We start from the raw sequence: 25904 nt of genomic DNA on the forward strand, positions 1-25904 counted from the left end.
ATCTATATATATGACTACATTAGTGATAGCTGCCCAAAATAGCAAATGAAAAGTAGAGGAATTTACTGTAACAGCCACAAGCAGACATACTTTTTGGTTGTTGAATTAAGTCCAACAGGTGTGGAAACTTGTTCAGGATCTTGGTTAACAAGACAAGTTGGGAAGGAGCAACCATCTCCTAGACTACATAGAAAAAAAAATGTTTAGAATTAGCGTAGCACTTATACAAGCAAAATAACAATACTTCAAATATTTATTTTACAATTCCTTATTTCAAAGCCTCTGCTTTATTTCACAGGATTTTTTTTTAAAAGTACTGCTAACTACTTCTTGATATCTCTCAGTTATTAAGAGACAGTATTATACATACCTTGAAAATACAGGCAGCAGCCAAAATTTCTTTTCATCACCAAATACTTGTCTTAGATTTTTGCTGAAGCCCAAGCTAAAACCATTCTTGTCTGTTCCATGGCGAAATATAGGTGCCCTGAATGCCTCTAGAAAATTAGAAAGATGTGTCATATTTCCTGCATAAATACGTTTAATTAAACACCCCTGATTATTTATATAATTATACTGGTAACCGCAGGCTTACTAGTCCTCTTGGCTATGCAATATTACCTTTTAGAGGGAACTGCATAATGCCATTTCAGGTATTGCACAGCCTCCCAAAACTACTTTCCTTTGAAAGGAAAAGATGTAAGTACTAGTGCCCAATTGCCATACCTAGTAAAGAAGACCTACTGCTGGGGAGGAATAGGAGTTTTTCCTTGTCTGACAGGTTTAGCAAACCAGGGAGTTTTGTGGTGTTAAGAGGTCTCCCCAGATAACTGTTCCGTAAAAGAGAGGCCTCCCTGAGAAATTTTTTCAACCCATTCACAAATCAAACAACTGCAAATGGAGAAAAAGGAAAGGAGCCACCCACTTAGAGCATGAGGGAAACCTGAATGCCAAAGATCGATGTGAGAAGTCCACTTTTACCTCTGACCTTTTTATGAGGTCCTGAGATTTTCATTCTTCCCTTTTAGGGTTGTGTAGGGAAATTATTACTCCCACATTAGTAGAGAAGAATCAATTAAATCTAGCACAAGAGCTGCAGTGTGTCTGATCGAGAGAGTGCATTCACATTTCTCCCTCCACCGTGTAACTTACAACTGGATCTTTCTCAAATCAGCCTTATGGAATATTTTCCTCATATAAAGTCCATTGCCAGTACCCAAGGCCTTCCTAAGACACTGCAGAGGTGTTCTTTTTTATTAGGCGTACAAATGAAAGACGTGATTAATGTGATTTTGCTAATGTAAGAATTGGTTATAACTTGTATATCCTTGCGCTCTAGGGAAATTGTACTAGAATCCTGATAGTAACAATCATAATTTAAGTTGTGGCCAGCTATGTTCCCTGTAAACTGCATGCCTACGTGGTTGCACAGTTATTTTCTGAGCTCTGCTCAGAAGTTCAAAGCTTCCACAGTGCAGGTAGAGCGCTCAGCTGACCAGTGGGGGGCAGGGCGTCTTGCTAAGCAAGCAGATAAATGGAGCTAGCTGCCTGCTTGAAACTGAGCCGCTAAAAAGGCAAATAAGCAGAGAATGAGTGGCTGGGGGGAGGGAGAGGAGAAAGAGGGAGGGAGGTAATAAGTAAGTTAATAATTGGCTGAGGGGGAAGTGGAGTTTGGAGAGTCCTGTCTGCCTAAGGAGAGAGAGAAGCAGAAACTCAGCACACTCAAGCCTCCTGGGAAAAGGGAGGTATCATGGACAGGAGGAGTGAAGACCAGCCTTGGTGACTAAGGAGTTAAGCCCAGGTAGCTAGCAAAGGTGTTGGCCAGAGGGCCGGGAGAAACAAAACAATGGAGATAGAGGGTTGAAATTTGAACTGGATATAGATTCATTGCCTGCTTTCTTTTTGTGGGGGAGAGAGAAACCAGGAGTTGAGAGAGGCAGAAAGATTTAAACCCAGGCAGGACTGCCCTGTCTCCAAGGTATTCAGGGCATGGGAGAGGACTGAATAAAGAGAAAACTAGAAATAAGTAAAAGAGAAAAGTAAATGCAGTTGCATACAGGGTAATTTTCTTTATTTTGTGGTTTGGTTTGAACTGCTGTGTGTGAATCTATGCCTCCCCTCCTCATTTACTACCTTGCATCGTGCCAAGAGAATTTTCTGTTTTTTTAATTTGTTTTCCTTAGTGCTCTGTAACATCTAGAAACCAAGTACGCTTTATCAAGTTTATCTATTGTTTGTAATAAAAATCACTTTTTTTAAGGTGATGATTTCATTCTTGTGTCCTGGAAGGTCTGTCTGTGTGTATCTGCATGCCTCTGACTGAGGGGTGAACTACCAGAGACTACAGCTTGTTTTTCTTTTTTCAAGCTCTTAGCTCTTTTGGAACAAAAGAGCTTGGGATACCCTTAGGGATAATTTAAAGTGTTCACCCCTGGTTTTTAGGGATAAAAAGCACTTGATGGTGCCAGCAATTTCCCCAAAATCTGTGGATTATGATTCTGGGGGGGAAGTTTTTATAATCAGTGCCTGTAGAGGGAAGGTTTTGAAGCTCCTTTGTAGGCCCTCATCTTCTACGCTTTGAGTACCAAAATGGGAAGCAGCTCTGAGCGGAGCTAAGGGGCTGACTGCATGGGATAGGTGGGGGAAAAAAGTGGTAGGTGAGTGCTGGCATCTCTGCTGTGGGGCAGAGGCAGAAGGCAATTTGTTTGGGATGTCTGACTCACTGCAGTCCTTTCTGGTTGGGTTGGAGGAGTAGGAAGGGAAAGCAGGCTTTGTGGGGGGGGGGGGGGGGGAAGGGAGAGAGGGAGAGAGAGAGAGAGAGAGAGAGAGAGAGTGTGTGTGTGTGTGTGTGGACATTTGCCATAATTAAGTTTCAAACAAAATTTACATAGTTTACATAATGGTGTACAGTAAGTTTACATAATGGCGTATGGTAAGGAAAAAAAAGATTCTTTTAACAGTTTTTTTAGTGTTGCAGATATCTATAACTCTAATCTTAATGATTTTTTTAAAATTCTGTGTTACTAATTAATGCATGGCAAATTGTATTGTATTAAGGCCAGATCTTTGCTATGTGGCAGAGTTCTGGCTCTTATGAGTCAGAAGTAGCAAGTACTAGCTTGAGCTATTAGAAAGGTTAATAAAACATGTATAGGCGGCCCCCGACTTGCGATGCAATTGGTTCCTAGGGAAGCGTTGCAAGTCAGGGGCATCGTAACTCGAACCTGCATTTATGATAGGCGCCGTGCAAAAATGGTCGTAAGTGCGGGGGATCGCAACTCGGACTGTCGTAATGCAGGGGTTTCCTGTACTCCAAGGGTAGTGTTAATTTTCTTTTTTATTTGATTTCACATTAAATATTGTAAGCATTGCTCCTTGTTAAATATACGTTCTTTTAATATATTTTCTTCCACACATATGGACCGCTTAAAATATATATATAGAATGTGAATGTGTGGTTTTGTTTGTATTGGTGGTGGTGCGCGCATGCGCGCGCGCGCACACACACACACACACACACACACACACACACACACACACACACACACACACACACACACACAATACTGGTGGTGCATGTAAGAAATTTCAGCCCACCCAAAAGAAAATTCAACCTGCCCACACATAGAAAGTGTTAGAGGGAACACTAGTGGCTAGCATAATTCTAAGAATAATACAGATAGGGCCTGATGTATTAAGAATATACTTCAAAGTAAAGTAGGGAAGAAGAAATGTCAATATATATTTATGTGTGATTAACTATCTAATTTTGTAGCTATTTATGCCAGTCCTCATATTAAACTAACATATGGAATCCAACTCATTTCCCAGCACAGAATGCTAAAATACAAAAATGACATTCACTGTACACTGTAGTTACTCTCTGAATTAATATTCTGTGCTTGGATATGAACTCTCAAATCTCGAGGGGTGCAGTTTATTATATAAAAAATAAGGTACTCTACTTATTTTAATAAATGGTTTTAAATAATCTGACCCTTATTTCTTGTCTCATTATGACCAATTTGAATAACTTTCCGCACTTGTTATTAATGTCTAAACTGACATTACATTTCCTGGAACACTATGAAAGAGAAACACAAGAAAGAATGGGCTTGAAGCATACTCAGATTCTCTTGTAAGTGATAGTTAGTCAAAGTGTCCTACTGATATTTGCATTAGAAGGGGGCAAAAGCCCCAAATCTAATCCTTCTACTCACCTGCCTCAAATTCATTGTACAAATATGCGTACACAAACAGAGGAACCTACATTCTTAGCTCATACTGTATATGTAACAAAGACATCTTTTAGGACCCATCTATGCTACAACTATTATGGAGTTAGGAACCCTCATGAATTTATATCATAGACATGGTTAAATCTGTTACCAGGTAATGGAAACACAGGCCTCATCTAGGCTACCAGTTTTAACCATGTCGGAACTAGTTATACTTTTAATATAGTTAGGGCTTTAGACTGGTACCACCATCCTGAGACTCTGCACAGTGACTTTTAAAATCCACCATTTTTGTGTGACTCATTATACAATATCAATAGCTTGATATGATTGTAATAAGCACAAAAATGGTAATACTGATTGATGGCAATGTACACTGCGACGTTACTTACCTAATGTAGATTTATTCTTGCTGACTAACCAACAATGATAACCAAAAAGAGAAGATAAACTGACTGAAAACATAGCTGCGGCAAAAAATAAAAACATGATATGGAACTTGGCTTGAGTATCAGGAAGGCCATTCTACAAAGGAAGAAAGAAAACCCAAAAGGTTAGGGTAGGAAAACATTAATTAGCCATACTAATAATATCCATGTAATGAAGATTCTGGATCACATTCTGCACTGACTCACATACCCCTCTGCAAGCAGTCTCTCAGAAAAATAGGCGAGTCCCTTTAGAGAGAAAGGGCCACATTCTACTCCCCACATTGTCTCAAGGGACATGAATTAGGGCAAAATTTGGACTTTTCAAGAGAGAATATAAATACTGGCAACAACAGAAGCTCTTTTAACTCATCTGAATCTCAGTTACACACAGTGAAGTGGTTTTCAGAACAGAGCCTTTTATATTTAAACAAATCAACTTTTAAACTAACCCTGTCAGAATGACAAATCTATAGTTCACAAAGAAAACAGCATTACAACTCCTCTAAGTCTATACTGTGCGTTCAGATGACAGTAAGTAGAGAATTTTCATATACAGGCCTAGTAGATTGATTTAAATCAAAATGATTGATTTTAATCATAATTAAAATGGATGAAATAAATGAATCAGAAACCCTCAGTTGTTTTGCATTATGTCATTTAACTTCCCAATGGGGAATTGATTTTCATTGGTTGGTAATCATTAGCACATGTTGATTTGCACGTTCCATGGACTTAAATTAAAGTTATGTACACAACTGATGGGATGACTGTTTTGTATCTGAAACATACTAGGGGTGTTCTGTTCCCTCTGAACAACATATACCCACCAAACTGTTCGGAAGCAAGTCAAAACTACCTCCCATCCAATAGCATATTCAGTTTTGCAGCTGAGGATTCTTAGGATACATCCATGCAGGAGCTAAGCAACTAGAGCTGGCCCATGCCAGTCTATTTGTGCTCCCAATGCTCAGGTTTCAGGGCTGTTTCACTGCCATGCAGACATGGGCTTGGGCTGGAGCCCACGCTCTAGACCCTGAGAGGTGGGACCATTCCAGAGCCCGTTCTATTTGAGCCATAGGCCAGATGTTTATTAAAGGGGACTATGAATATTGATATTTTACAGTTCAAAAGGGGTGATGTATACATGTGCCAAATACATAGCTCTGAACACACAGAAAGTTTGTACATTTGTAGAACCACAGTTTACAATTAAGGATTTGGGCTGAAGAGAAGTACTTACTGTCCAGAATTTGATAAAATACTGTAAATCTGTTGCAGCAATGAAAAGGCAGTACAGTAGAGAATAAGCCAAGAAAAGAAGGAAAAATTTGTAATTGGAGAATCCAACACAATTGTTCACCCTGGAAACAACAACAACAAATACGTAAAAAAAATGAATGTAAACAAATACATTTTAATAATCTTTAATTTAGTTTAATGTTTAGTGTGCTCATTTTCTGTGAATTAATTTGAGAATAAATCTGAACAGTATCTGCCTGTATGTCTCTATGATGCCATAAACTGTCTATGAAATTCTTCATTATGACATTACTTTTTTTTTTTTAAAAGTATTCAATACAGATTGATGTTTGCTTTTGGACTCCAAAGTAGTATTTCAAAGAACTTCCACAATTCCTCCCCATGCTCTTTCAATTTCAACAAAAATCATCAATCTGAAATCAGGCATAGAAAGAGCCTAATTTGAAAGGAATATTTGAGACAAATAAACGAATGAATAAATATCAGAATTTTATACAGAAACATCCCAGCCTCAACTATGGCAACTTCTAATATGTTTTACTATTATAACAATAGCCAATTAGCCCATCATAAGATGGGATTTTCAGGTCTCTCCTCCACGTTGGTCTTCTCTCCTGAGCCTCCGGTCTCTCGCTCCATGTCTCTTTCTCTCTCTCTCTCCTCCTCCTTCTAGTGCCTCCCCCTCTGTCTCTCTGCTCTCCTCCACCTTCTGCCTCTCTCTCTGTCTCTCTTTCTTTTCCCCCTCCTGCCTCTCACTATCTCTCCGCTCTCCTCTGTCTCTGTCACGGATGCATGCTCGTCCAGGCCCCGCCCCTTCACCTCCCGCAGTGGCACTTGGCTGACTTCTGCGCCGCTCAGCCGGGCCGCCGCACGGGAGCAAGCGTTGCAATTGGCCTCTCTCTCTCTTCTTCTTCTACTGCCTCGCCCTCTCTCAGCTCTCTCTCCGTCTCTCTCTCTTCTCCCCCTCCCGCCTCTCGCTCTGTTTCTCTTCTCCTCCCCCTGCTGTGTCTCGCTCTCTCTCTCTCACTGTCCTCCGCCTCCTCCGTTCTCCTCTTTGTCTCCTCCACATCCTCTGTGTCTGCTCTGCTTTCCTCCTTTTGAATCCGTCGCCCTTTCTTGATGTTAGAGATGCACGCTCGTCCAGGCCCTGCCCCCTGGCTGTTCCCTCTGGGCGGCGCTGTTGCCTCCCGTGTGGAACTCGGCTGAGTTCTGCGCCACTCAGCTGGGCCGCTGCACGGGAGCAAGCGGCGCAAGCAGTGCAGGTAGCCGTTTGGGCCCTGTGCTCCCCATGCAGCATGAGGCCCAAACGGCTGCTTGTGCCGCTTGCTCCTGTGCGGCGGCCCAGCTGAGCAGTGCAGAAGTCAGCCGAACGCCAGGGCAGGAGGCAACAGCGCCACCCAGAGGGAACAGCCAGGGTTTCAGCGTTACAGAGTCACAGACATTGGGCTACTATATATATATATGACTGCTTAAACATTTAAAGTAACTAATACAAGATAATCAAATTATTGAGATGTGTGTATTGGAAACAATATCAAACCGTTACCATTTGAATTGAAGGAAGACTGCATTTACAATCTCAATTACACTTGTGCATATTTTGAACAAGACAAATTGTTTAAAAATACACACTTTATTAGCACACGCCTGCTTGGATGTAAATTCTGATATGCACCAGCCTCTTGCACACTAATTAACAATGTGCATGATGTTAGCACACACTATGCTCTCTGATGTGAGCGTTTAGTCTGAAATTCCACTGACTACTCAATTAGCTGATTAATCATAATTTAACACCCCTAAAAGGAACAGCTATCTACTATACATTTAAGAGAGTTTGTCTGTATGTGTGTGTCTGTCTGCCCCCTAAATGGAGAACATGCACCCCTTCCTCGGTTAATTAACTGAAGTCTTACAGAAAACATACACATATCTCTGGTTCCTCAAGTGACATGAGTTTTACAACCTTTACAGATCTGACAATGGCTAAGCTGGACAATGGGGGACTCTCCTAGACTATCTTCAGTGAAATATCCTAGACCAGTGGTTCCCAACCTTTTTTATTCCATGAACCGGCAAACCTATTCACAAACTTTTGGTGAACCAGCAACATTTTAACATTTGCATATTCATTATACACATCATGAATACTCAAATTAAACGTTACCAGTCCGCCAAAAGCCCCAGTCCCCAGAGCAGCCGCAAATAGCCGGCATCAGATCCGGCAGTCGTCACATGGCGGGTGCTGCCGCAGCTGAAGCCAGCTGATTGTGGTGGTTCTAGGTGTTGGGGCTAGGGTACCTGGATGCCCCAGTGACACCCTCCTGTCTCTTAGAGTCCCCACCCCCAAAGTCCCTCACCACTTGCCCTGCCCCTGGAGCCTCCCGTGTCTGCCCCCTTCTCCCCCACCTAGCCCTGCACTTCCTCCCAGCTGCTAGCTCAGCACTGCTGCCCAGGTCATGGCTGCTCTAAGGCTGCCTCCTAGACTCCATGCAGCTCTCCCGCTGTGTAGCGAACCACTTTTCTGCGTCCGGGAGGACTCTGCCCAGCACTGGTTGGCTGAGAAGCGTGGCAGGGTATGTCTCTCCCAACAGCTGCAGCAGCAGGGGAAGCACTGAGTGGGGTGCCCCAGCTCTGGCCCCTAGAGTCTTCGTGGCTTGGCACTAGACCATGAACTGGTGGTTAGGAACCATTGTCCTAGACTAAATGGCTCCAGGAAACCATGCACAATTGGAGCAGCTGAAACTTTGAAATCTAAGAGTTTGGACCCCTATCCATCCTTGTGCTAACATTCAGAACGGATGGCTAATGTTTATATTTTGTCTGTGTCTTCACAGGGCTCTACTTATTCCTTAATAATTATTTCCCAATTCATATAGGGTGAAAAAATCCTTTAAAGTACCATGAAGATATTTACCCACATTTAAAAAATGCATATGCACTGTGTAAAATGGGAACCTCATCTGTCTACTTCAAACTACAGGCAGTCCCAGAATTATGAACAGGTTATGTTCTGAACACCTGGTCGTAACTCGATTTGGTTGTAAGTTGGAAATACCCTTAAATGCGTTGCCAGTGCTGTTCGAAAAACTTGACGTACATGGTTCTCAACTCGAAAATATTATAATGGGGTTAATGGGAGGTTGGTTGTAAGTACCGATGGTCATAAGTCGGTATGTTCGTAAGTCGGGGAGTGGCTGTATAACAGACTCATCATTGGGCTGAAAAGAATCTTCCGGCCCATATAATCCAGTCTCTTGTAATAGTGGAGCATGTCTTTCACATCAAAGCCCTCAAAACTGTATCTCACGTAATTTGGGAAATGAAAGGTATGAACTATACTCACCAAGGGCAATGATGGTCCATTTTCAAAATACATCTTGGGAAAAAAAATGTGTGTTAAAATAATGGGAAAAGAAATGGGAGGTTCAAAATTTAAACTTAACACAATTGCTGTCTAAATATCTAATTTTATATATCCAGGAGAATGGGTTAACAATAAGCTACACAGACTTCTTCAGAACAAATCTCATTCACAGTTACATTCAATAATATATCTGCCTACAACAGAACATTTTTCCTTCATTTTGAAAAGTGTAGTTTGCAGTTTAAATTATGGTTGTCATTTTGTCACATCACTTAACAAGTGGGCTTTGTCACTGCCTGGGATTCTACGGCCCACCATTCCCGGGGTCTAGGCCACCAGCCCAAGAGACTCTGCTGCCAGCTGGGGTCCCGCCACTGGTCTGGGGTTCTGCAGCCACCTCCAGCTGTGGCTAGGTTGCCAACTCTCCTGGACTGGACATACCGGATGCCATCTGCACCAATGGCATCCAGTCCTCTAGAGCTGGAAACCCTAAGTGTGACCCCAGCCTGGGGCAGTGAGAGGTGCAAACAGGTGTAGGAGGGGCGCAGCTCAGCACCCACACCCTAAAAATAGTTCCATCACCACTAAGAGATACCAGGGAAATTATATATGATTATTTAAGAAGGCTAACAGTCTTCATCTGGACTATTTAAAGCTCCACATTTTGTTTATAGCAATTGAGCTAAAATGCTCAAGAAAAAAGCTCTTCCATTCAACAACTTCACCCTTTTACTAAGAGATGAGAGCACTTAAACCGCAGTTGAGTGAGAAAGGATAAAATCAGTGAATGATATTTTAAGGTTCAATACTTTTTTAAAATTAAATTTGAAACTGACAACCTACATTTATGACCTAAATTTACCATAATCTATTAACATAATTTAAGCTAAATTAAATTGAATATTTAACCCACGGATGTTTACAGCCAAAGTTTAAAGAAATTCAAACCACTTCACTGGAAGTCACTGGCTAAAGCACCTGGAACCAGAATTTATTGAAGTGCTAAACCTGGTTTTTCATGGGTGCAGAAAGAATTGCTTAAGATTAAAAAATAGAGTACAGGCAGTCCCCGGGTTACGTACAAGATAGGGACTATAGGTTTGTTCTTAAGGTGAATTTGTATGTAAGTCGGAACTGGCTCCAGATTCAGCTGCTGCCACTGAAACTGACCAGGGGCTGATTACAGGAAGCCGGAGGCAGAGTTGCTCTGCCCCCAGCATCCTGGAATCAGCCTGATCAGTTTCAACAGCTGCTGAATCTGGAGCCTGGGACAGAACAGCTGGGGAGCTGCCCGGTAGGTTCCCACAGGACCAACCCGGCAGCACCCCAGCTGCTCTACCCGAGGCGTCCCGCAACAAAAGCCTGGTCTGCTGGGGGGGGCGGGTAAGGGGTGCACTAGCTGCGTCCCCTCCCCCCCCCAGCAGACCAGGGAGACCCGAGCAAAGCCGCACAGGCGGAGGGACCCCGCCGCCCGTGTGGCTTTGCTCCTTTGCCCCCGAGCAGAGCTGCACAGGCGGCGGGATGCCACCTGTGCGGCTTTGCTCCTGTCTCCCTGGTCTGCTGGGGGGGGGGGTCCAGCAAAGCCGCTGGACCCCCCCCAGCAGACCAGGGGGACAGGAGCAAAGCCGCCCAGGCGGCGGAGGTCCCGCTGGCTGGGCAGCTTTGTTCCCGGGGAAACGAGCAAAGCTGCCCAGGCGGCGGCTTTGCTCGGGTGTCCCTGGTCTGCTGGGGGGGTCCAGCGGCTTTGCTGGACCCCCCCCACAGACCAGGGAGACCGGGAGAAGCTTTTCTCGCCCCAGAGGACACGGGTGGCGACCCGCTGCCCGTGAACTCCGGGGCGAGAAAAGCCCCGTTCGTAAGTGCGGATCCGACATAAGTCGGATCCACGTAAGTTGGGGACTGCCTGTAGTCCTATAGCACCTCAGAAACTGACAAAAATATAATATAGCACCATGAGCTTTTGTGGACAAATTCCACTTCCTCAGATGAGCAGAATGGAGAAAAAAGGGAGAACCTCACAATATAAAACAGAAAAAAGAAGGGGAGTGGGTAGAGTACCTGTCAGTTGTAGGGCAGGTGCTAATGAGGCTGGAAGTGTCCCATACTCAGCTTTTGATGTCAATTGTGTGTTGAATATAATTGCCCATCCAGTTCATGTCTTTGTTCAGGCCATGAGAGATACTGTCAAATCTACATATGAAGGCCAGTTCCACAGTTTCTCTCTGTAGTTGGTTTTTGAAATTCCTTTGTAGAACAATGGCTACTTTTAAATCCATTAAGGAGTGCCCAAATACATTAAAATGTGCTCGTATAGGTTTTTGTGGATTACCATCTCGGATATCTGATTTGCGTCCATCATGTTTAGACGAAAACAGCTACCCCTCTGATGTTTAAGTTCAGTTTGTTCAACTAGTTCAGTCAATGACTAGTTTAATGTTGAACAACCCACTGCGAGCTAGGAAAGCATGTCTCTTACAACACATGAATAAAAACAAGGTCGGAGAGAATGAAATCTAGTTCTAAAATCCTGAAGGGCATCGTAAATTGAATAAATTAATTCTGTCCACTAACTATAGACAATACTACTTTTAATAAATCATTTTGAAATACAAAACATGGTATGGTAAAACTGATTTTTTTATGTAACCAACACATTTAGGGTACTTTTATTTATTAAACAAACAAACAAACAAGAAATAGCTCATTCACTATTTTCTGACTATCAAAAATAAAAGTTCTGAATACATGTAGATTAAACATGAACATGTTTTAATGGTTGCCAATGAGAAAAGCACTTCTCTCTAGAAAAGTTACTAAAAAGTACAAATGTAAGGTAAGAGTAAAATTAATTAGTTAAATCAAAGTTTCCTGCTTGTTGATTTAGGTCATGATTAAAATTGATAGTTTAAAATTACTGATTTAAATTAAACCTCCTTGAACTCACCCAAGAAACTGTCCAATAAAAATTAAAAAAGGAAAAGTAAACATTCTTGATATTTCCAAGGAAAATTAAAAGCAGAAGCAAACCTTTAGAAATACCAATCAGAGTATCTGGTAACAAAACACCACATAATTTCTTTTGTAATAAATAAGAAAGTAGCAAAAATGTATTGCTTGGTTCTTTACCATTCAGCAGGGGCATTTTTATAATTAATATCTTCTGCATTAACAAGATTGAACACGTGTGTCATTAAAAATTGTTCTTACTTGTCACACACAGAACAGTGATGGCAGCGGTCTGGTTTTACAAGTTGGCATCTGTCACAGTATCTGATTGCTGTGGAAAAAAAATCCATGTAACATTAGATCTAATATAAATTTATGTACATTTTAACATCTCTAGACCCACTCAAAATATATATTTATTGTTGGAACCTGAATTCTCTGAAATGCTCAATAAAGTGATTCAGTTTGAATTTAGTGGGAGTTACATGTGGTCAGCACCTCATAAAGACTGTTTAAGAGCTACTAATTAAGTTAATTTTGAATTTTTAATACACATGAAAAATATCCCAACAAATTATCACTATAGCTGACATGCATAGGTGCCATAGACAGGGCTCAACAAATAATACAATCTACTCGCCCGTGGCGAGTAAATTGCAACCCGGAAGAGCCCTGGCCATAGACATAATCTGATATTAAGTTACCTTTTTCAGGAATTAAAAAGTCAAATTATGGAACATTAAATATATATATTTCACCTTATAATGTTTGTTAATATTGCAATTTATCACATAACTACAGGTAAACCAGTGTCACTTTTGAAACCAGTCTTGATATTAATTAGTATTGTAATATGTTAGTGAGTCATATTCAGTCAAGCTTAATTTACAAATTTTGGGTGTGGATAAAGCAAAATAGAAAAATCATATTAACATTGGCTGATATTTAAATATTTGTGTTTTTAGTGTCTCGTCAATTCTATTACTACAAATACTCATTATTACATAGCATCTGCATTTGCAGTATGTAAACATACTACATTTCTACTAAATAAAAATAGAACATCACTCTTTTGGTCAGTTTATTCTTTTAAGCTTTGAAAGACAATTAAAAGCACTGCCTAAAAAAACCCCTCAGTTTCTACTGAAAGTGAAATGTACCAAAACGCTTGTCTCGTTGCCCACTGAAACAAAAAGCATTTACCTCCAGACATTGTTCTCGTATAGATAGGAAGGTCTTTGGCTGCTCGCCTGAAAATTTCTTGCTGGGCTTCTCCTCTAGGCTCCCTTTCCAGCAGTTCTTTGTCTGCATATGACAGATGGAACTGGAAAATAATGTAATTTTAATTAGCAATGCCCAGAATAATACATGTTTATGGACTTTTATTCCAACTAAAGATTTACTCTCTAGATACCTGAAGAGTAAACCTGATTTAAGAAGCAATATTTATTCTTCTCAGGACTATATTAGGATGAATTCAGACAAGTGAATCCTTCTAATACGATCCCACTGTAGTATTATAACCGAACATTAGAATTTAGATGTAACTGATTAGCTAAGTCAAATGTAGCTGGATTTATAGTATGAACATTGTAACTAGACAAAAACTAATTGGGATCCTCAGAGTCTATAAGCAGCTATTCTGCAAGGTGCCCACAAGCGAGCCTCTCTCTGGCTGAGCCAGTAAGAGCTCTTCCACTTTGCACGAAGGGGTAAGAGTGACTTGTAATCAAAGCATGAGGACTTGATTGCATATACTCAGAAAACAGTACTTTTTAAATGGTAGACAAAAGTGGTTTCTCAAAATATAACTGACAAGAGGACAACTGAACCACGGGGAAAACCTGAAAACACTCCATCTCAAATAAATATATAATTTTTCCAAATATATGTGCACTGCTCCCAAAGAATGGACCTGTGCCTAACTAAACCATGTTTATTTCATTTTCCTATGTTAGCACGTAAGTGTTTGTTATATTATGTAAAAGAAATTAAATGTATCAAATCACCAATATGATGGTAACAATCATTTATCACTACCAACCAGAGCCACATTACTGGTGACCTTCAGGTATATAAAAACGTGTAAAGTGTAAGTTATCCCACCCCGCAAATGTCATTTGACCAATTAAAATCACACAAATGCTGCATGCATCAGAAATGAACATAAATATAATTTGTTCCAAATTTCAACTTACTTCTTTTGAAGGATTCATTGGTAATGTAAAGATTGTTTTCCAGTAAGACCAGACAAACAGCATGAAAAATAGGTGATAGGCAATGAGGCACACAGCTAAAATTAAAGAGGGATGTAATTAACATGTATATATGGCTGAGAACAGCAGCATATTAATTACATTATATATGTAAACTATCAGTATCCCTAAGGTTGTAAGAAAATCACATACCATGGATTTGTTGCAGAAATTGCCACTTTAAGACACACTACAACTTTATATAGTTGATGCAAACTGGAGTGGTATCATGACCCGATGTACCATGCTGCAATGCTACTCAGATTTGGCCAGGCTGCCCCTATTAGCAGCTAGGCCAAATCCCAATGGCCACTGCCCTGGCACACAGGGCTGCAATGCCAATCATTTGGATTTGGCCTGCTACCCCTCCATGCTTGCCAGGTGTACAAGTACCTTAAAGAATGCTAATGTATCCGTTTATTACAATGCAATTATATTGGTAAACAAGATGCGGCACTGAAACTTTAAATGAAACACAAATTTACTGTTCTAAAAATATTAATTATAAATATTAAAATGAATTAAGGTGGTAAAATCCTAATTAGTAAAAGGGAAAAAAGTATTTCCAGTATTTTCTTAAATGCATTTGCTAAGTTTAACTGACCCTTCCTTTCCTTTTAGTATTATGTGCTATGTGTGACGTGGTTATCTGTGCAAGAAAGGGAATGAAACAACCTACACTTCATGCAACAGACACTCCGAGAATCTTTCAGATACTGAATAATGGATACACCTGGATTTGAACATTAGCCTTAATGTGTACTACTTGTCTGTTCATTGTAATTTTGCTGTTACACAGTCCAAATGCAGATTTTTAAATTGTCAAAATGTTTATTCTTCGGATCCATTGTGATGTGTTCTTGTAACACTTAGCAGTACAATCAAGATTTTCTATGTTGTGGTGTTTTGTCACATTCTCCATTTTTACATTGAGAATGATGCCAGCAAATCTCTCTTAAATGGATGATGAAATTTTATTAGCACCACTTACTGTACGTCCAGTAATCACTCAGTGTCCCTGATCTCTCTCATATTAACTTATAGGATAATTCACTACAACAAAGACAAAGCCAAACTCCAGCATCCACCCCAAGCACCTTAACCAGATACCAAGATGTGTAGGGAAAAAGAATCCATCTCATTCCTCCAGGCCACAGCATTCTGTACAGATGCCACACGAGGCACTTAGACACATCCTATTTGGTGAACTGAAGAGAGGATCTGCACAGAACACTCTTCTCTGGCTGTAGCAGATGCACTCTAAACCACATGGAATGCCTGCACGTATGTGTACACCCCTTACGCAGAATCTCCCCCACCCTTACAGAGTGAAAGCGGATCATTTCCACTGCATGGCACTCTTTGCAGCTACAGATTAGACAATCCAGTCTAGGGATGTTAAGGAGTAGTCGATTTTCTCTCCCCCGTGCTGCCTCTATCACATAGAGACAGCAAAGGGGGGGCAACAAGGGAGAACTTCAAGTGGCAGCACCACACAGCTGATCCAGGGCTCAGCTGTGTGGTGCTGCACCTTTGAAACGCCGCAGCAGCATTTGTGTGCAGCCCAGGGTTAGCTAGGGACTCCCCAGCTGATCCCAGGTTCTGGGGAAATTCAACGTGGAGCCCAGGGTCAGGTGGGGAGTCCCTAGCTGACCCCGGGCTCCACGCGGCATTTCAAAGCGGCAGCACAGCATGGAGTCTGGAAGACATTTAGAGAAAAACCTATATTGGGCCTTTTGTCCAGCTTCTAATTATTTTTTGAACTCTCCCCTACATCCCGTGTGTATTTAAGTGACAATTACTGGTATCCACTCCCAAATTTACTGGATAAGGTGATTTTGGCTCCTGTTGAAGGATCTCTCACCCCACATAATTGGCCAATGAGGGGGACACAGATTTCTTTCCTGCCCTAATCATCAGTTCTGCCCATCCTCAAGCCTAATTTCTGCTCCCTTTGGGGGACTTTTCTTCCCTCCCCCCGGCAGGGGGAATTGTAGCAGAATCTCCTCTCCATCTGAATGCCATCACTTTTGTGAGTTTAAAATATCAAAAACACTACTGAGGTAATGTAGCTGGCACCGAATTTTTCTTAATGTAAAGACAAGAAGAAATGCTTTTAAATGTATTCTCGCTTTACATGCCAGTTATAAATTAACTTCTCTGTAAAAACAAAAACATGAATCAAACCATATTGCATGGACTTTGCTAAACAGGACAAATTGGTCTCTGAGGGTGCGTCTACACAGCACCATAAACTGCATATCTTATCTCGAATTATGCATCTTACCTTGAATCTATTCTGAAATAGGCTATTTTGAAATTTAGCGCGTCTATACAGCACCAGATTTTAAAATGATGTGCTAACTGAAGCCATCCCTTATCTCTCGTGCAATGTTTACCGGGATGGTGAAATACCATGCCATTATTTCGAAAAATATTTCAAAATAACAGGCGGTTTGTGGAGATGCAGAATAGCTATTTCGGGATACCTCCAGTATCCCAAAATAGCCGTGCAGTCTAGATGTACCCTGTTTGCTTAGGCAAACAATAAGTCCATTCTTCAGATCAATCAGAATACAACAGGTCAATAGCAGGCAAATATCACCTTATTACATCAACATCTATCAAATAAAGTGACCAATGCAGATTTAATCATGTCAGAACAATTTGTATTTACTCTACAATACACTGCCTCAAGATCAATATTTGCTGTTTTGAAAATAAACAGCTTGATGATGGTACAAAACATGGGTGAGAGAAAGTAAATATTGATTATATAACTTCCTCTATACCATATCTTAACTTATGTATGTTATTCTTTGGACATTTTACCTTTAATACAATACTGGGAAAGATCTCAGTTTCATCTTGTTGTAGGAGGAAAAAACCAGTATAGAGTGAAAGTTTTATTCCACTGACATACCAGATTCAATGCTTATAGGTATGGAGTGTGGGAATTACCGCTGGGATCAAAACATCACTGGAAATTTCTGAAGCCTGATTGGGAGTTAGGGGTTGCCAGGGAATGAAGAGTTTAGCTATTGTGCAGACATACTAAACTGCAAGTAAAGTGGGCTGGCCAGGAGTTCTCTGAGGGTTACTGGAGTTGGAATTCAGCTTCCTGTGTTGAATTCCAATAAAGTGGTGCTGGCAACTGCCACCTTTCCACTACTGACTGATATGGACACAATAGCTGACAGTTCTCTAATCCTGTAAAGAGTGACAAAGTAATTTGGTAATGACACTTTATGGACAGATGCCATAGAGTCCACGGTATTACATTTTTTTTCCTTTAGCTGCACAAATTTCTTCTCCCTTCATTTTCTGGAACCACAAGGGAAGATTCTACCACATACCTTCCTGACTGACTGAGGAGGGAGTTGTGTCACGGTTTCCTTGCATCTCTGGCTGAAAGAGCAGTGCAATTTACCCATAGGGTAAGACTATATAAAGCAGTGGTCCCCAACCTATTGTGGCTGCTGGGCGCTGTGTGCCCGGAGCCGTGCACGCACCACGCGCCCAGGAAAGGGGCCATGCATGCACCGCACGCCCGGGGCACAAGAATGGCTCGGGCCGGCCCTGGTCACTCGGCAGGTGCACATAAATGCCCCAGCGGGCGCCATGGTGCCCGCAGGCACCGCACTGGGGACCACTAGTATAAAGATTCTGTTTCACCAACCTTCCCCATAAAGGCTACTGGAAAGTTTGCTAGTATGAGGCTGCTTTAGACACTATCACAATGAATCTTCAGATGAGGATGCTAAAGAGTTTATCACAGAGAACTGCATAAATATTTATGTCCAACTGCCTCTGAGCAGATTCCAATGAGTACATTGTTGCTGGGAGAAGGCAAGTCTTCTGTCCAGAGGCATGGAAGTGCAGGGCAGCTACACTTTCTTCCCTCACCTGTGTGGCATGGGGATACATGTAGGCTCATTTCTTGGAGTGTTTTCAACATCTACAGAAGCTTTCAGAAGATCAGCCCACTCTTCCCCTATAAACTTTCTTTCCCCAGATAGGAATGAGAGAGAACAAAGCTGTTGGTCAAGAAGTAAAAACAGATTATCCTGGAATGGAACAGTTATTGCTAATGAAGCCAAGAGCAGAAAATGGGAGATGGAGAATCCATTGATGCCAGTCTCTCTCAGTAGATAAAAGCATCAGATATGGCTAAAAGCATCATTAACAAAAATTTTAAAGATATGATTAATATCCCCTAGAAAAGAGTGTCTGAATTACCTCAAATTTGAGCAAAAATTTCTTACATGTGCTGTTTCTTTTGAAATAAAATACTTTAAATATATAAATTTTAGCAGAAATAAAAAATATTTCTGGATACAGGCATCAGCAGTGAAAACTTTTACGTTATTCACTTAACTAGAAAAAAATCTACTTCCTCTAGCCATACACTATAGATGCTAAATTTGAAGACAAACTTACCATTTTGAGGATTTTACAAGTGGGGATAAGGCTAAAATAGGACTTAAAATATAAATCAACTTTTATCCTATATGAAGAAGCTAACGCGTTTCCATACAAAAAGTTCTTAAAAGTGTGGTACCACTCTACACAAACAGCATATAAATTCTCTTGCCAACATTTAAAATGTGTGTGTGTTCTCAGTCTTTTTCTGAAAACTCTGAAGAAAGTATGTCCTACTGCTGTGTATGTGAGAAGAGATTTAGATCTAATCCAGACTAAGGTAGTACTAGGCAAACAACATTAACAATAGAGTTGATTGAAAAGGTTCAACCAACGCGTTTTCCTGCCAGACACATGGTTTCATTGAAATCAACATTTTTTGCAGGAAAATGCTGATTGACACAATTTTTCAGGATAAAAGAATTAAAGAAGAATTAAAACAACTGTTTGGAGTAGATATTTAAAAACAATTTTTAATTTGAAATTACAATTTTTTTGACAATTTGAATTGTCTAGTTTTTGATAAAAAAATAATTTATTTTCCAATCCATTTTTTAAAATGGTTTTATTTTGTGAATATTGCTGTTACTGGGCATTTGTTTTGATTCAGAATGGAAGATAGCTAATGGCTCAGACACCTCACCACCTCTATCAGCTCCTAGAGTATTCTAGGATGCATTTCATCAGGCCCTGGTGACTTGCAGACGTCTAACTTTTCTAAGTAATTTTTAACTTGTTCTTTTTTTTAATTTCTAAACCTACCCCATTTCCACTAGCATTCACTATGTTAAGCATCCCATCACCATCAAACTTCTTGGTGAAAACCAAAACAAAGAAGTCATTAAGCACCTCTGACATTTTCAAGTTTCCTGTTATTGTTTCTCACTCTTCATTGAGCAATGGGCCTACCCTGTCCTTGGTCTTCCTCTTGCTTCTAATATATTTGTATATAATAGGCGTAAAGAATTAACGAACATCATTTCAAAGAAGTAGATTTTTTCTAGTCAAGTGAGTAACGTAAAAGTTTTCACTGCTGACGCCTGTATCCAGAAATATTTTTATTTCTGCTAAAATTTATATATTTAAAGTATTTTATTTCAGAAGAAACAGAACATGTAAGAAAGGAAGACAGAGCTCTTCTATTCTGCAGACCTAGTACCAACAAAAAGTCTAAGCAAAATTAAAATTAACTTTTTAAACACTACACATTTGAGAAACTAAAAAACCTCCAAAAAACAGAAATCTCATTTTTTAAAACCTTGCTTATCACAGACAAAAGAGGGATCCTAAATACAACTGATTAGCCATTTGTAAGTCCGAATCATAGATCCAGTTAAATGTTTTATGTGTGATTACGCAATAAATCAGAAACAGATCTGATCAGAAGGCCTGCTTATTTTTCTTCTGTGTTGCTCAGCTTCATTACATGGCAATACTGTTTAACATATATATCTTACCTTTTTCTCCAATACTTGCCATGGATACTGCAAAAAGAAAAAAAAAGAAATAAAATAAAAACACGATTTGCTATCATCTGGAAACAGATAAAGTCCTAAATCAAATATTCCAAACATCAATTTCCCAACATTCCTTTGATTGTAAATGAACATCAAAACTTCAGGCTTGAACATACTGTATTTTTACACTGAATCCTACTTTTATTAAAATACATTTATGTTGTTGATTTTTGTGATGATTAAATAAATGATCAATGTCAAGCTAGACCTGTGCAGTGGTGGTAGGACAATTTTATAGTGGGGACATTGAAAGCCATAGAACCAAATTGTAAACCTTGTGCATAAGGGAAACCACTTTAAGCCAGGAGTTGTAGCAGCCCCACAATTATCCCTATTTCTAGCACCTAAGGAGCTAAATTTAGAACTTGGATATTTTTGGCTCACACTCCATTTTACTAGACCACACTTCCTCTCCCATTATGCATAATTTCACATAAAACTGCCAATATTCCAGCATCATGACCTTAATCAGTACTCCACAGCATTATGACGACAACCTTTTGAGAGCATAAACAAGTGACCTAACAATAAAGTTTTTTTCTTCGAATACTCTGAGCATTATAAAACAATACAGAAATTCACTACTATAACTTGAAAAGAATGGTTCTTTTAAAACAGTCACTAGATTCTTGAAGTGCAGCCAGAGTGTAACACAGAGCAGGTATCACTGAAGAAGAAATCCATTCCAGCAATTCATCTAAAGTGAAATGTTAAGCACAGCACATTTATGCCATTTACTGCTATCTTATGATATACTTAAACGGGCTCTGTTTGTTCATTCATTTTTTAAATTTCTTCCTCCCCATTCCAACCTGTCTCCCACTACTAGAAACACTAATGTGAACTCAGCACAGAGGGTCACTAGCATTTTCATCACAGTATAGTACTGATCTGTTCAGAGAAGGTTTACTTAAGGTGATGAAGATATTGGTACCCTGACTCTACACTCCATTGTTGCTACCACCAATGGCACTCCTCTCCTTTCTAAGGGCAGTCTGTTTTAAGGGAATCACCCGCTGTAGTACTAGATTGTTATACCTTTTCCTTTCAGTTGGTAAGTCAGAGTCCTGCTCAGCCTGATAGGTTCTCAATCTCTTTTACATGCTAACTGAGAGGAACTAGACTGAACTACATAGGATTCCAAAAAGGTAAGCATCCTTAGTGAAGAGCAGCAACTGCTATCACCTCTTAGATCTTCCTCACAGGAATGTTCACAGCTACCACAAACTTCCCAGAAGTAGGTAGTAAGTACTTCATGATTGACAGTATAATAGCTACGCAATTCTGTCGTACAGCTGAATGGAAAACAGTTTTCCAAAAAATGTTTCATCCTATAACAGGACAAAAAGTCAATCTTGACATTTTTCACAGGAAAGGACTTCCAGAAAATTTCAGTTTGGAAAGAGCTGGAAACCTTGTGAATTTCACTTTCTACCTGTAAAACTGACAAAAATCTGCCTCCCTGCTAGCTGGATAGAAGTCAGGGCACTCAACTTAAGCAGCTTGCTTGAAGGTTTCTCTCAGTTCCACTTTCTGGATGCAGGTACACAATGATACTGACAAAAGCCTTCCAGCCAGGCTGCTCTCATTTAAGTTTTTCCAGCAGAAAAATAAAATTACTTTAGAAAATGGGAGTTTTCCAATGGAAAGTTTTGATTTCGCAAAGAAGGCTATTTCCCCACTTTTTAGAAATCCCATTGCAGAGCAATCAGTTCCAGAAATTGAGTACAGAGAAGCTTGGTAAGGGGTTAGGAACATCAGGTAAGTCTGTAATGGTATTTACCATTACAATGATGTACTAATGGTGCCCCAACTTGAAAGGACACGGCTACCTAGTTTTAACTAATATAATCATATTGGATATATCGAGGCAATGATCATCCGTCAGCAACTTTACTCTGTACTTTGAAGTGAAAGTGTTTTGGTATGAGTGAAGAATGTGCATACTAATTAGTAAGTCTGAAGGCTGGTTCTAAGCTCAAATGTACCAAAAAAGGGGGGAGCCAGTATCTCAGAGGAAGGTGACATAAACACTTCTGTCATGATGAGATCAGACTGCTGACCCCAAAGTTAAAAGCAAGTACTCCCAATGTGTGAAGGTAAGAAATGCCATAGGAGCCAGGGTGCAGCAACATCCAGAAAAGTTGTCAACAAGACTGATGTTGGACAACAATGAAAAAGATCTCCAGAACATATGCTGCAAAGTGACTGATTACAACATGATGTAGCAAAATCCACAGACTTGCACTGGAAGGGATTCTTATAAAAATGAGGTGTCTTGTACGATACTTTGGGTTCATCCTGCCAATAGCCTCGGAGCATCAGAATCACGACCAACAGAACCTGACTCCCTTTTCGTATCCAACCTAACTAGTTCAAGCCTCTGCTGGGTAATCATAACATTGCTAGAGAGAGAGAGAGAGAGAGAGAGAGAGAGTGTGCACACATGCACGTGCTACTTTCTATACATAATATATATGCCACTCAATAAACAGGGCACATTGCCTTTTCCCCTAAAAAGATCCTGTGTGCTTCTTATAAGCATAACACAGAGGTGATATCATTAACTGAAGCAGCTTTATGGTTGATGTGAATCACATCAGCAAAATTCACAGCACAGACATCGCTTTAATGGAGTAAATTACCAGAAAACTGAAGTGATTAACATTTTTACAATTAATAAATCTTAATGAGCTTTTTTCTCATAAGCCACCTTATCTACACGTAGACTCACTTTTCCCACAACTGCACAGGGACCCCGTGAGTAGATTAGGAGATAAAGTTCAAGTAGTCACGTCTCACAGATGTTTAGTGCAGCTAATTGATTGATTGGGGTCTGGTTCCCTAAATTACCAGAAGTGGATTTAGGGGCAGGCATCCCTAAAGAAGCTGGGAATAGGACTGGCACTCCTAGTGTCAGGCAGAGTGAGGAAACAGCCCCTTAACATTCAGAGGAGAGCGTGGTGGGGTCCTAGGAACTGGCAGGTATAGGAGGATGAGGAGCTGACGGCATGCTTCCATCATGTTAACAGGTTATGGACAGAAGAATGCCCTGTACTGGAGAAGTTACTAGTTCCAGAAAAGTTATGTTTAATAATGTTGTGGCCTTGTTAAATCACATCCCTTGTGTCTTTTCTTTCTTCCTGAGTATCCAGGACAGAGGAGCCAAAACTGAAAAGTTATCTCTAGGTAGCAGTCATCCCCTAGTACTGTTGGGAGAGGAGGGAAAGAAGAGCTCAAAGGGCAAGTAGTTCTAATGGTGATATAAAAGAGATACATGGGTCTCTTGCCTGCACGTCCATGATCTTGCCCACATTGCCCCGACTACAGAATGGTGGGGCGACATCTCCAGCCTAACAGTCCTCCAGAGTATTATCACACAGAATATGAACAGCGCAAAGAAATGGGATCTCTCATCTGGATCACTTCCCACTTGCAGAAACATTGAACAACTTCTGCCCTTATTTTGCCTTCTGAATTACGTTTCACGGGGTGAGGGATCTTAGACACAAGACCCAGTAGAGATTCACATGCTAATTTTGGAAGGCAAACCAAAATGCAGACCTTCTTTGATTGCCCTCTTATGCTGGTGCATATGCAGTGAGGAGTATATATTATACATAAAAAATAAGTTACAATGAAAAACCTACAGCCTTATGATCACGGATACTGCTGCTGTGAGGACTTCAGAAAGAAAGAAATTGTTTCTTCAAGGAACTTTTCTTACCAGGTTAAGAATTTAAAAATAGATTTTTCGTTTTTATTTCTTAATTTGGGGCCACACATGAGAAACTTTTTTGGTATTTTCTGTGTGTGTGTCTTATGTATAAACACGTAAATGATTGAGGGGTACATTTGTTATGGATAATGTGGAGAATGTGTGTGTTTTAAAAAATTATTTTAGCCAAACTATAGTGATCTATATCTATAGATAGATAGATATAAAAATAAAATCTGAGTATCTGAGCATTGCAGTTAGTTTTAAAAGTAAGTTAAATAGCATTATATGAAAACCTGAACATTTTCTCTAAATCCTACTTCCTCATGGACAGGGCACGAATTTGTATACACTTTGTGGTATTTTCTTTACACAAATTTGTATACACTTTGTGGTATTTTTTTTACACTTTTTTTCTTGCATAGTTTTCATTTGTAATAATAAATAATAATAATAATAATATGAGTTGAAGATATAATAATGAGTTGGCAATGCATTTGTTGTGTGACCTGGTGTATTGAAGTTAAAAAGATACTTGTTTTGAATGTTTCTGGATGCACCAACACATATTTATCCCTTTGTTTGCAACCCCCAACTATGTGAAAAATTTAAGAGAAAGAGTGGCTTATTACCTAATTAGATTAACAACTTAGCTATATGAAGAAAAATTATATGAAGTTTTAGAGTCTGCAGCACCCAAATTTCTATTATTATAGTGGTAGGACAATATTTACTGAAATTAAACAAAAAGAGATAGCTGTCCAGAATTTGTGACTGTGGCCAAAAAAGTTATTTTATTGTGTTGGGTATGGAAACAAATATCATTGCTTCACTGTATTTTCTTTCCTTTTGTATTTGCTCCCTCTTTTTAAAAATATTAATGTAAGGAAGTATGTCCTATTAACAACTGAAACAAAAGACAGGACTATGCAGCACTTTAAAGACTAACAAGATGGCCCATGAAAGCTCATCACCTAATAGACCATCTTGTTAGTTTTGAAGTGCTGCATAGTCCTGTCTTTTGTTTCAGCAAGACCAGACTAACACGGCTACATCTCTATTAGTATTCTATTAACAACTGTTTACCTTCATATAAAAAGTTATTTGTTTCCAGCAAAAAATATGTAACACATAATGTACAGTATCAGAGGGGTAGCCGTGTTAGTCTGGATCTGCAAAAGCGACAAGGAGTCCTGTGGCACCTTATAGACTAACAGATGTATTGGAGCATAAGCTTTCATTGGCAAAGACCCACTTTGTCAGATGCATGTCTGTACATAATGTACAGAATATTAAAAGTTATAATTACAAGTACCTAGTTCTTTTGCAAATTATTCTCCAATTATTCAGGAGTGAACACACATATCAGGCTGCTTTAGTTAACATTCAGATTTACAGACTAATTTTTCCTTACCAGATATTTCTACACACATTTTAAATACTTCTGGATTTCAGTATTTTTTTCATTATCGTCACTGTGGTTTTTTTTTTTTTTTTATAGTTTTCAGGAACGTGCTATTTATCAGTCATTGGATTAGGAGGTCTAAGCCACACATCAAGTCATATTATCATCCCTCCTTAGATTGGGAATCAGTTGTTGAAAGGGAGAATGCTGGACACTAGGGATACGTCTAGACTACATGCCTCTGTCGCCAGAGGCATGTAGATTAGGCTACCAGGCATAGGAAAATGAAGTGGCGATTTAAATAATCTCCGCTTCATTTAAATGTACATGGCTGCCGCGCTGAGC

The 25904-nt window shown here is 39.9% G+C and overlaps 2 protein-coding genes across 3 annotated transcripts in view; one reads left to right on the top strand and one right to left on the bottom strand.

The window, feature by feature from the left end:
- Window positions 1-25904, top strand: part of CNOT7 (CCR4-NOT transcription complex subunit 7) — an 82162-nt gene that overhangs the window by 54029 nt on the left and 2229 nt on the right. The window contains exon 7 of one of the 2 annotated variants that reach the window (XM_075930366.1): window positions 15119-16006. The exons of the other annotated variant lie outside the window; for it this stretch is intronic. Coding sequence (XP_075786481.1) covers window positions 15119-15166 — 48 coding nt within the window. The 3' untranslated portion in view covers window positions 15167-16006. Of the gene's footprint in view, window positions 1-15118; window positions 16007-25904 lie in introns of those variants that run through there. 2 annotated transcript variants of the gene reach the window in all.
- Window positions 1-25904, bottom strand: part of ZDHHC2 (zDHHC palmitoyltransferase 2) — a 49831-nt gene that overhangs the window by 13448 nt on the left and 10479 nt on the right. Inside the window, exons 2-10 of the mRNA XM_075930364.1 lie at window positions 20377-20403; window positions 14441-14535; window positions 13446-13566; window positions 12504-12573; window positions 9276-9308; window positions 5910-6030; window positions 4631-4763; window positions 371-497; window positions 91-183 (exon numbers count right to left, since the gene is read on the bottom strand). Of these exons, the coding sequence (XP_075786479.1) occupies window positions 91-183; window positions 371-497; window positions 4631-4763; window positions 5910-6030; window positions 9276-9308; window positions 12504-12573; window positions 13446-13566; window positions 14441-14535; window positions 20377-20403 (820 nt within the window). The remainder of the gene's footprint in view (window positions 1-90; window positions 184-370; window positions 498-4630; window positions 4764-5909; window positions 6031-9275; window positions 9309-12503; window positions 12574-13445; window positions 13567-14440; window positions 14536-20376; window positions 20404-25904) is intronic.

The sequence above is a fragment of the Pelodiscus sinensis genome, chromosome 5 (assembly GCF_049634645.1).
Source record: "Pelodiscus sinensis isolate JC-2024 chromosome 5, ASM4963464v1, whole genome shotgun sequence".
In the NCBI taxonomy this organism is placed as follows: domain Eukaryota; kingdom Metazoa; phylum Chordata; order Testudines; family Trionychidae; genus Pelodiscus; species Pelodiscus sinensis.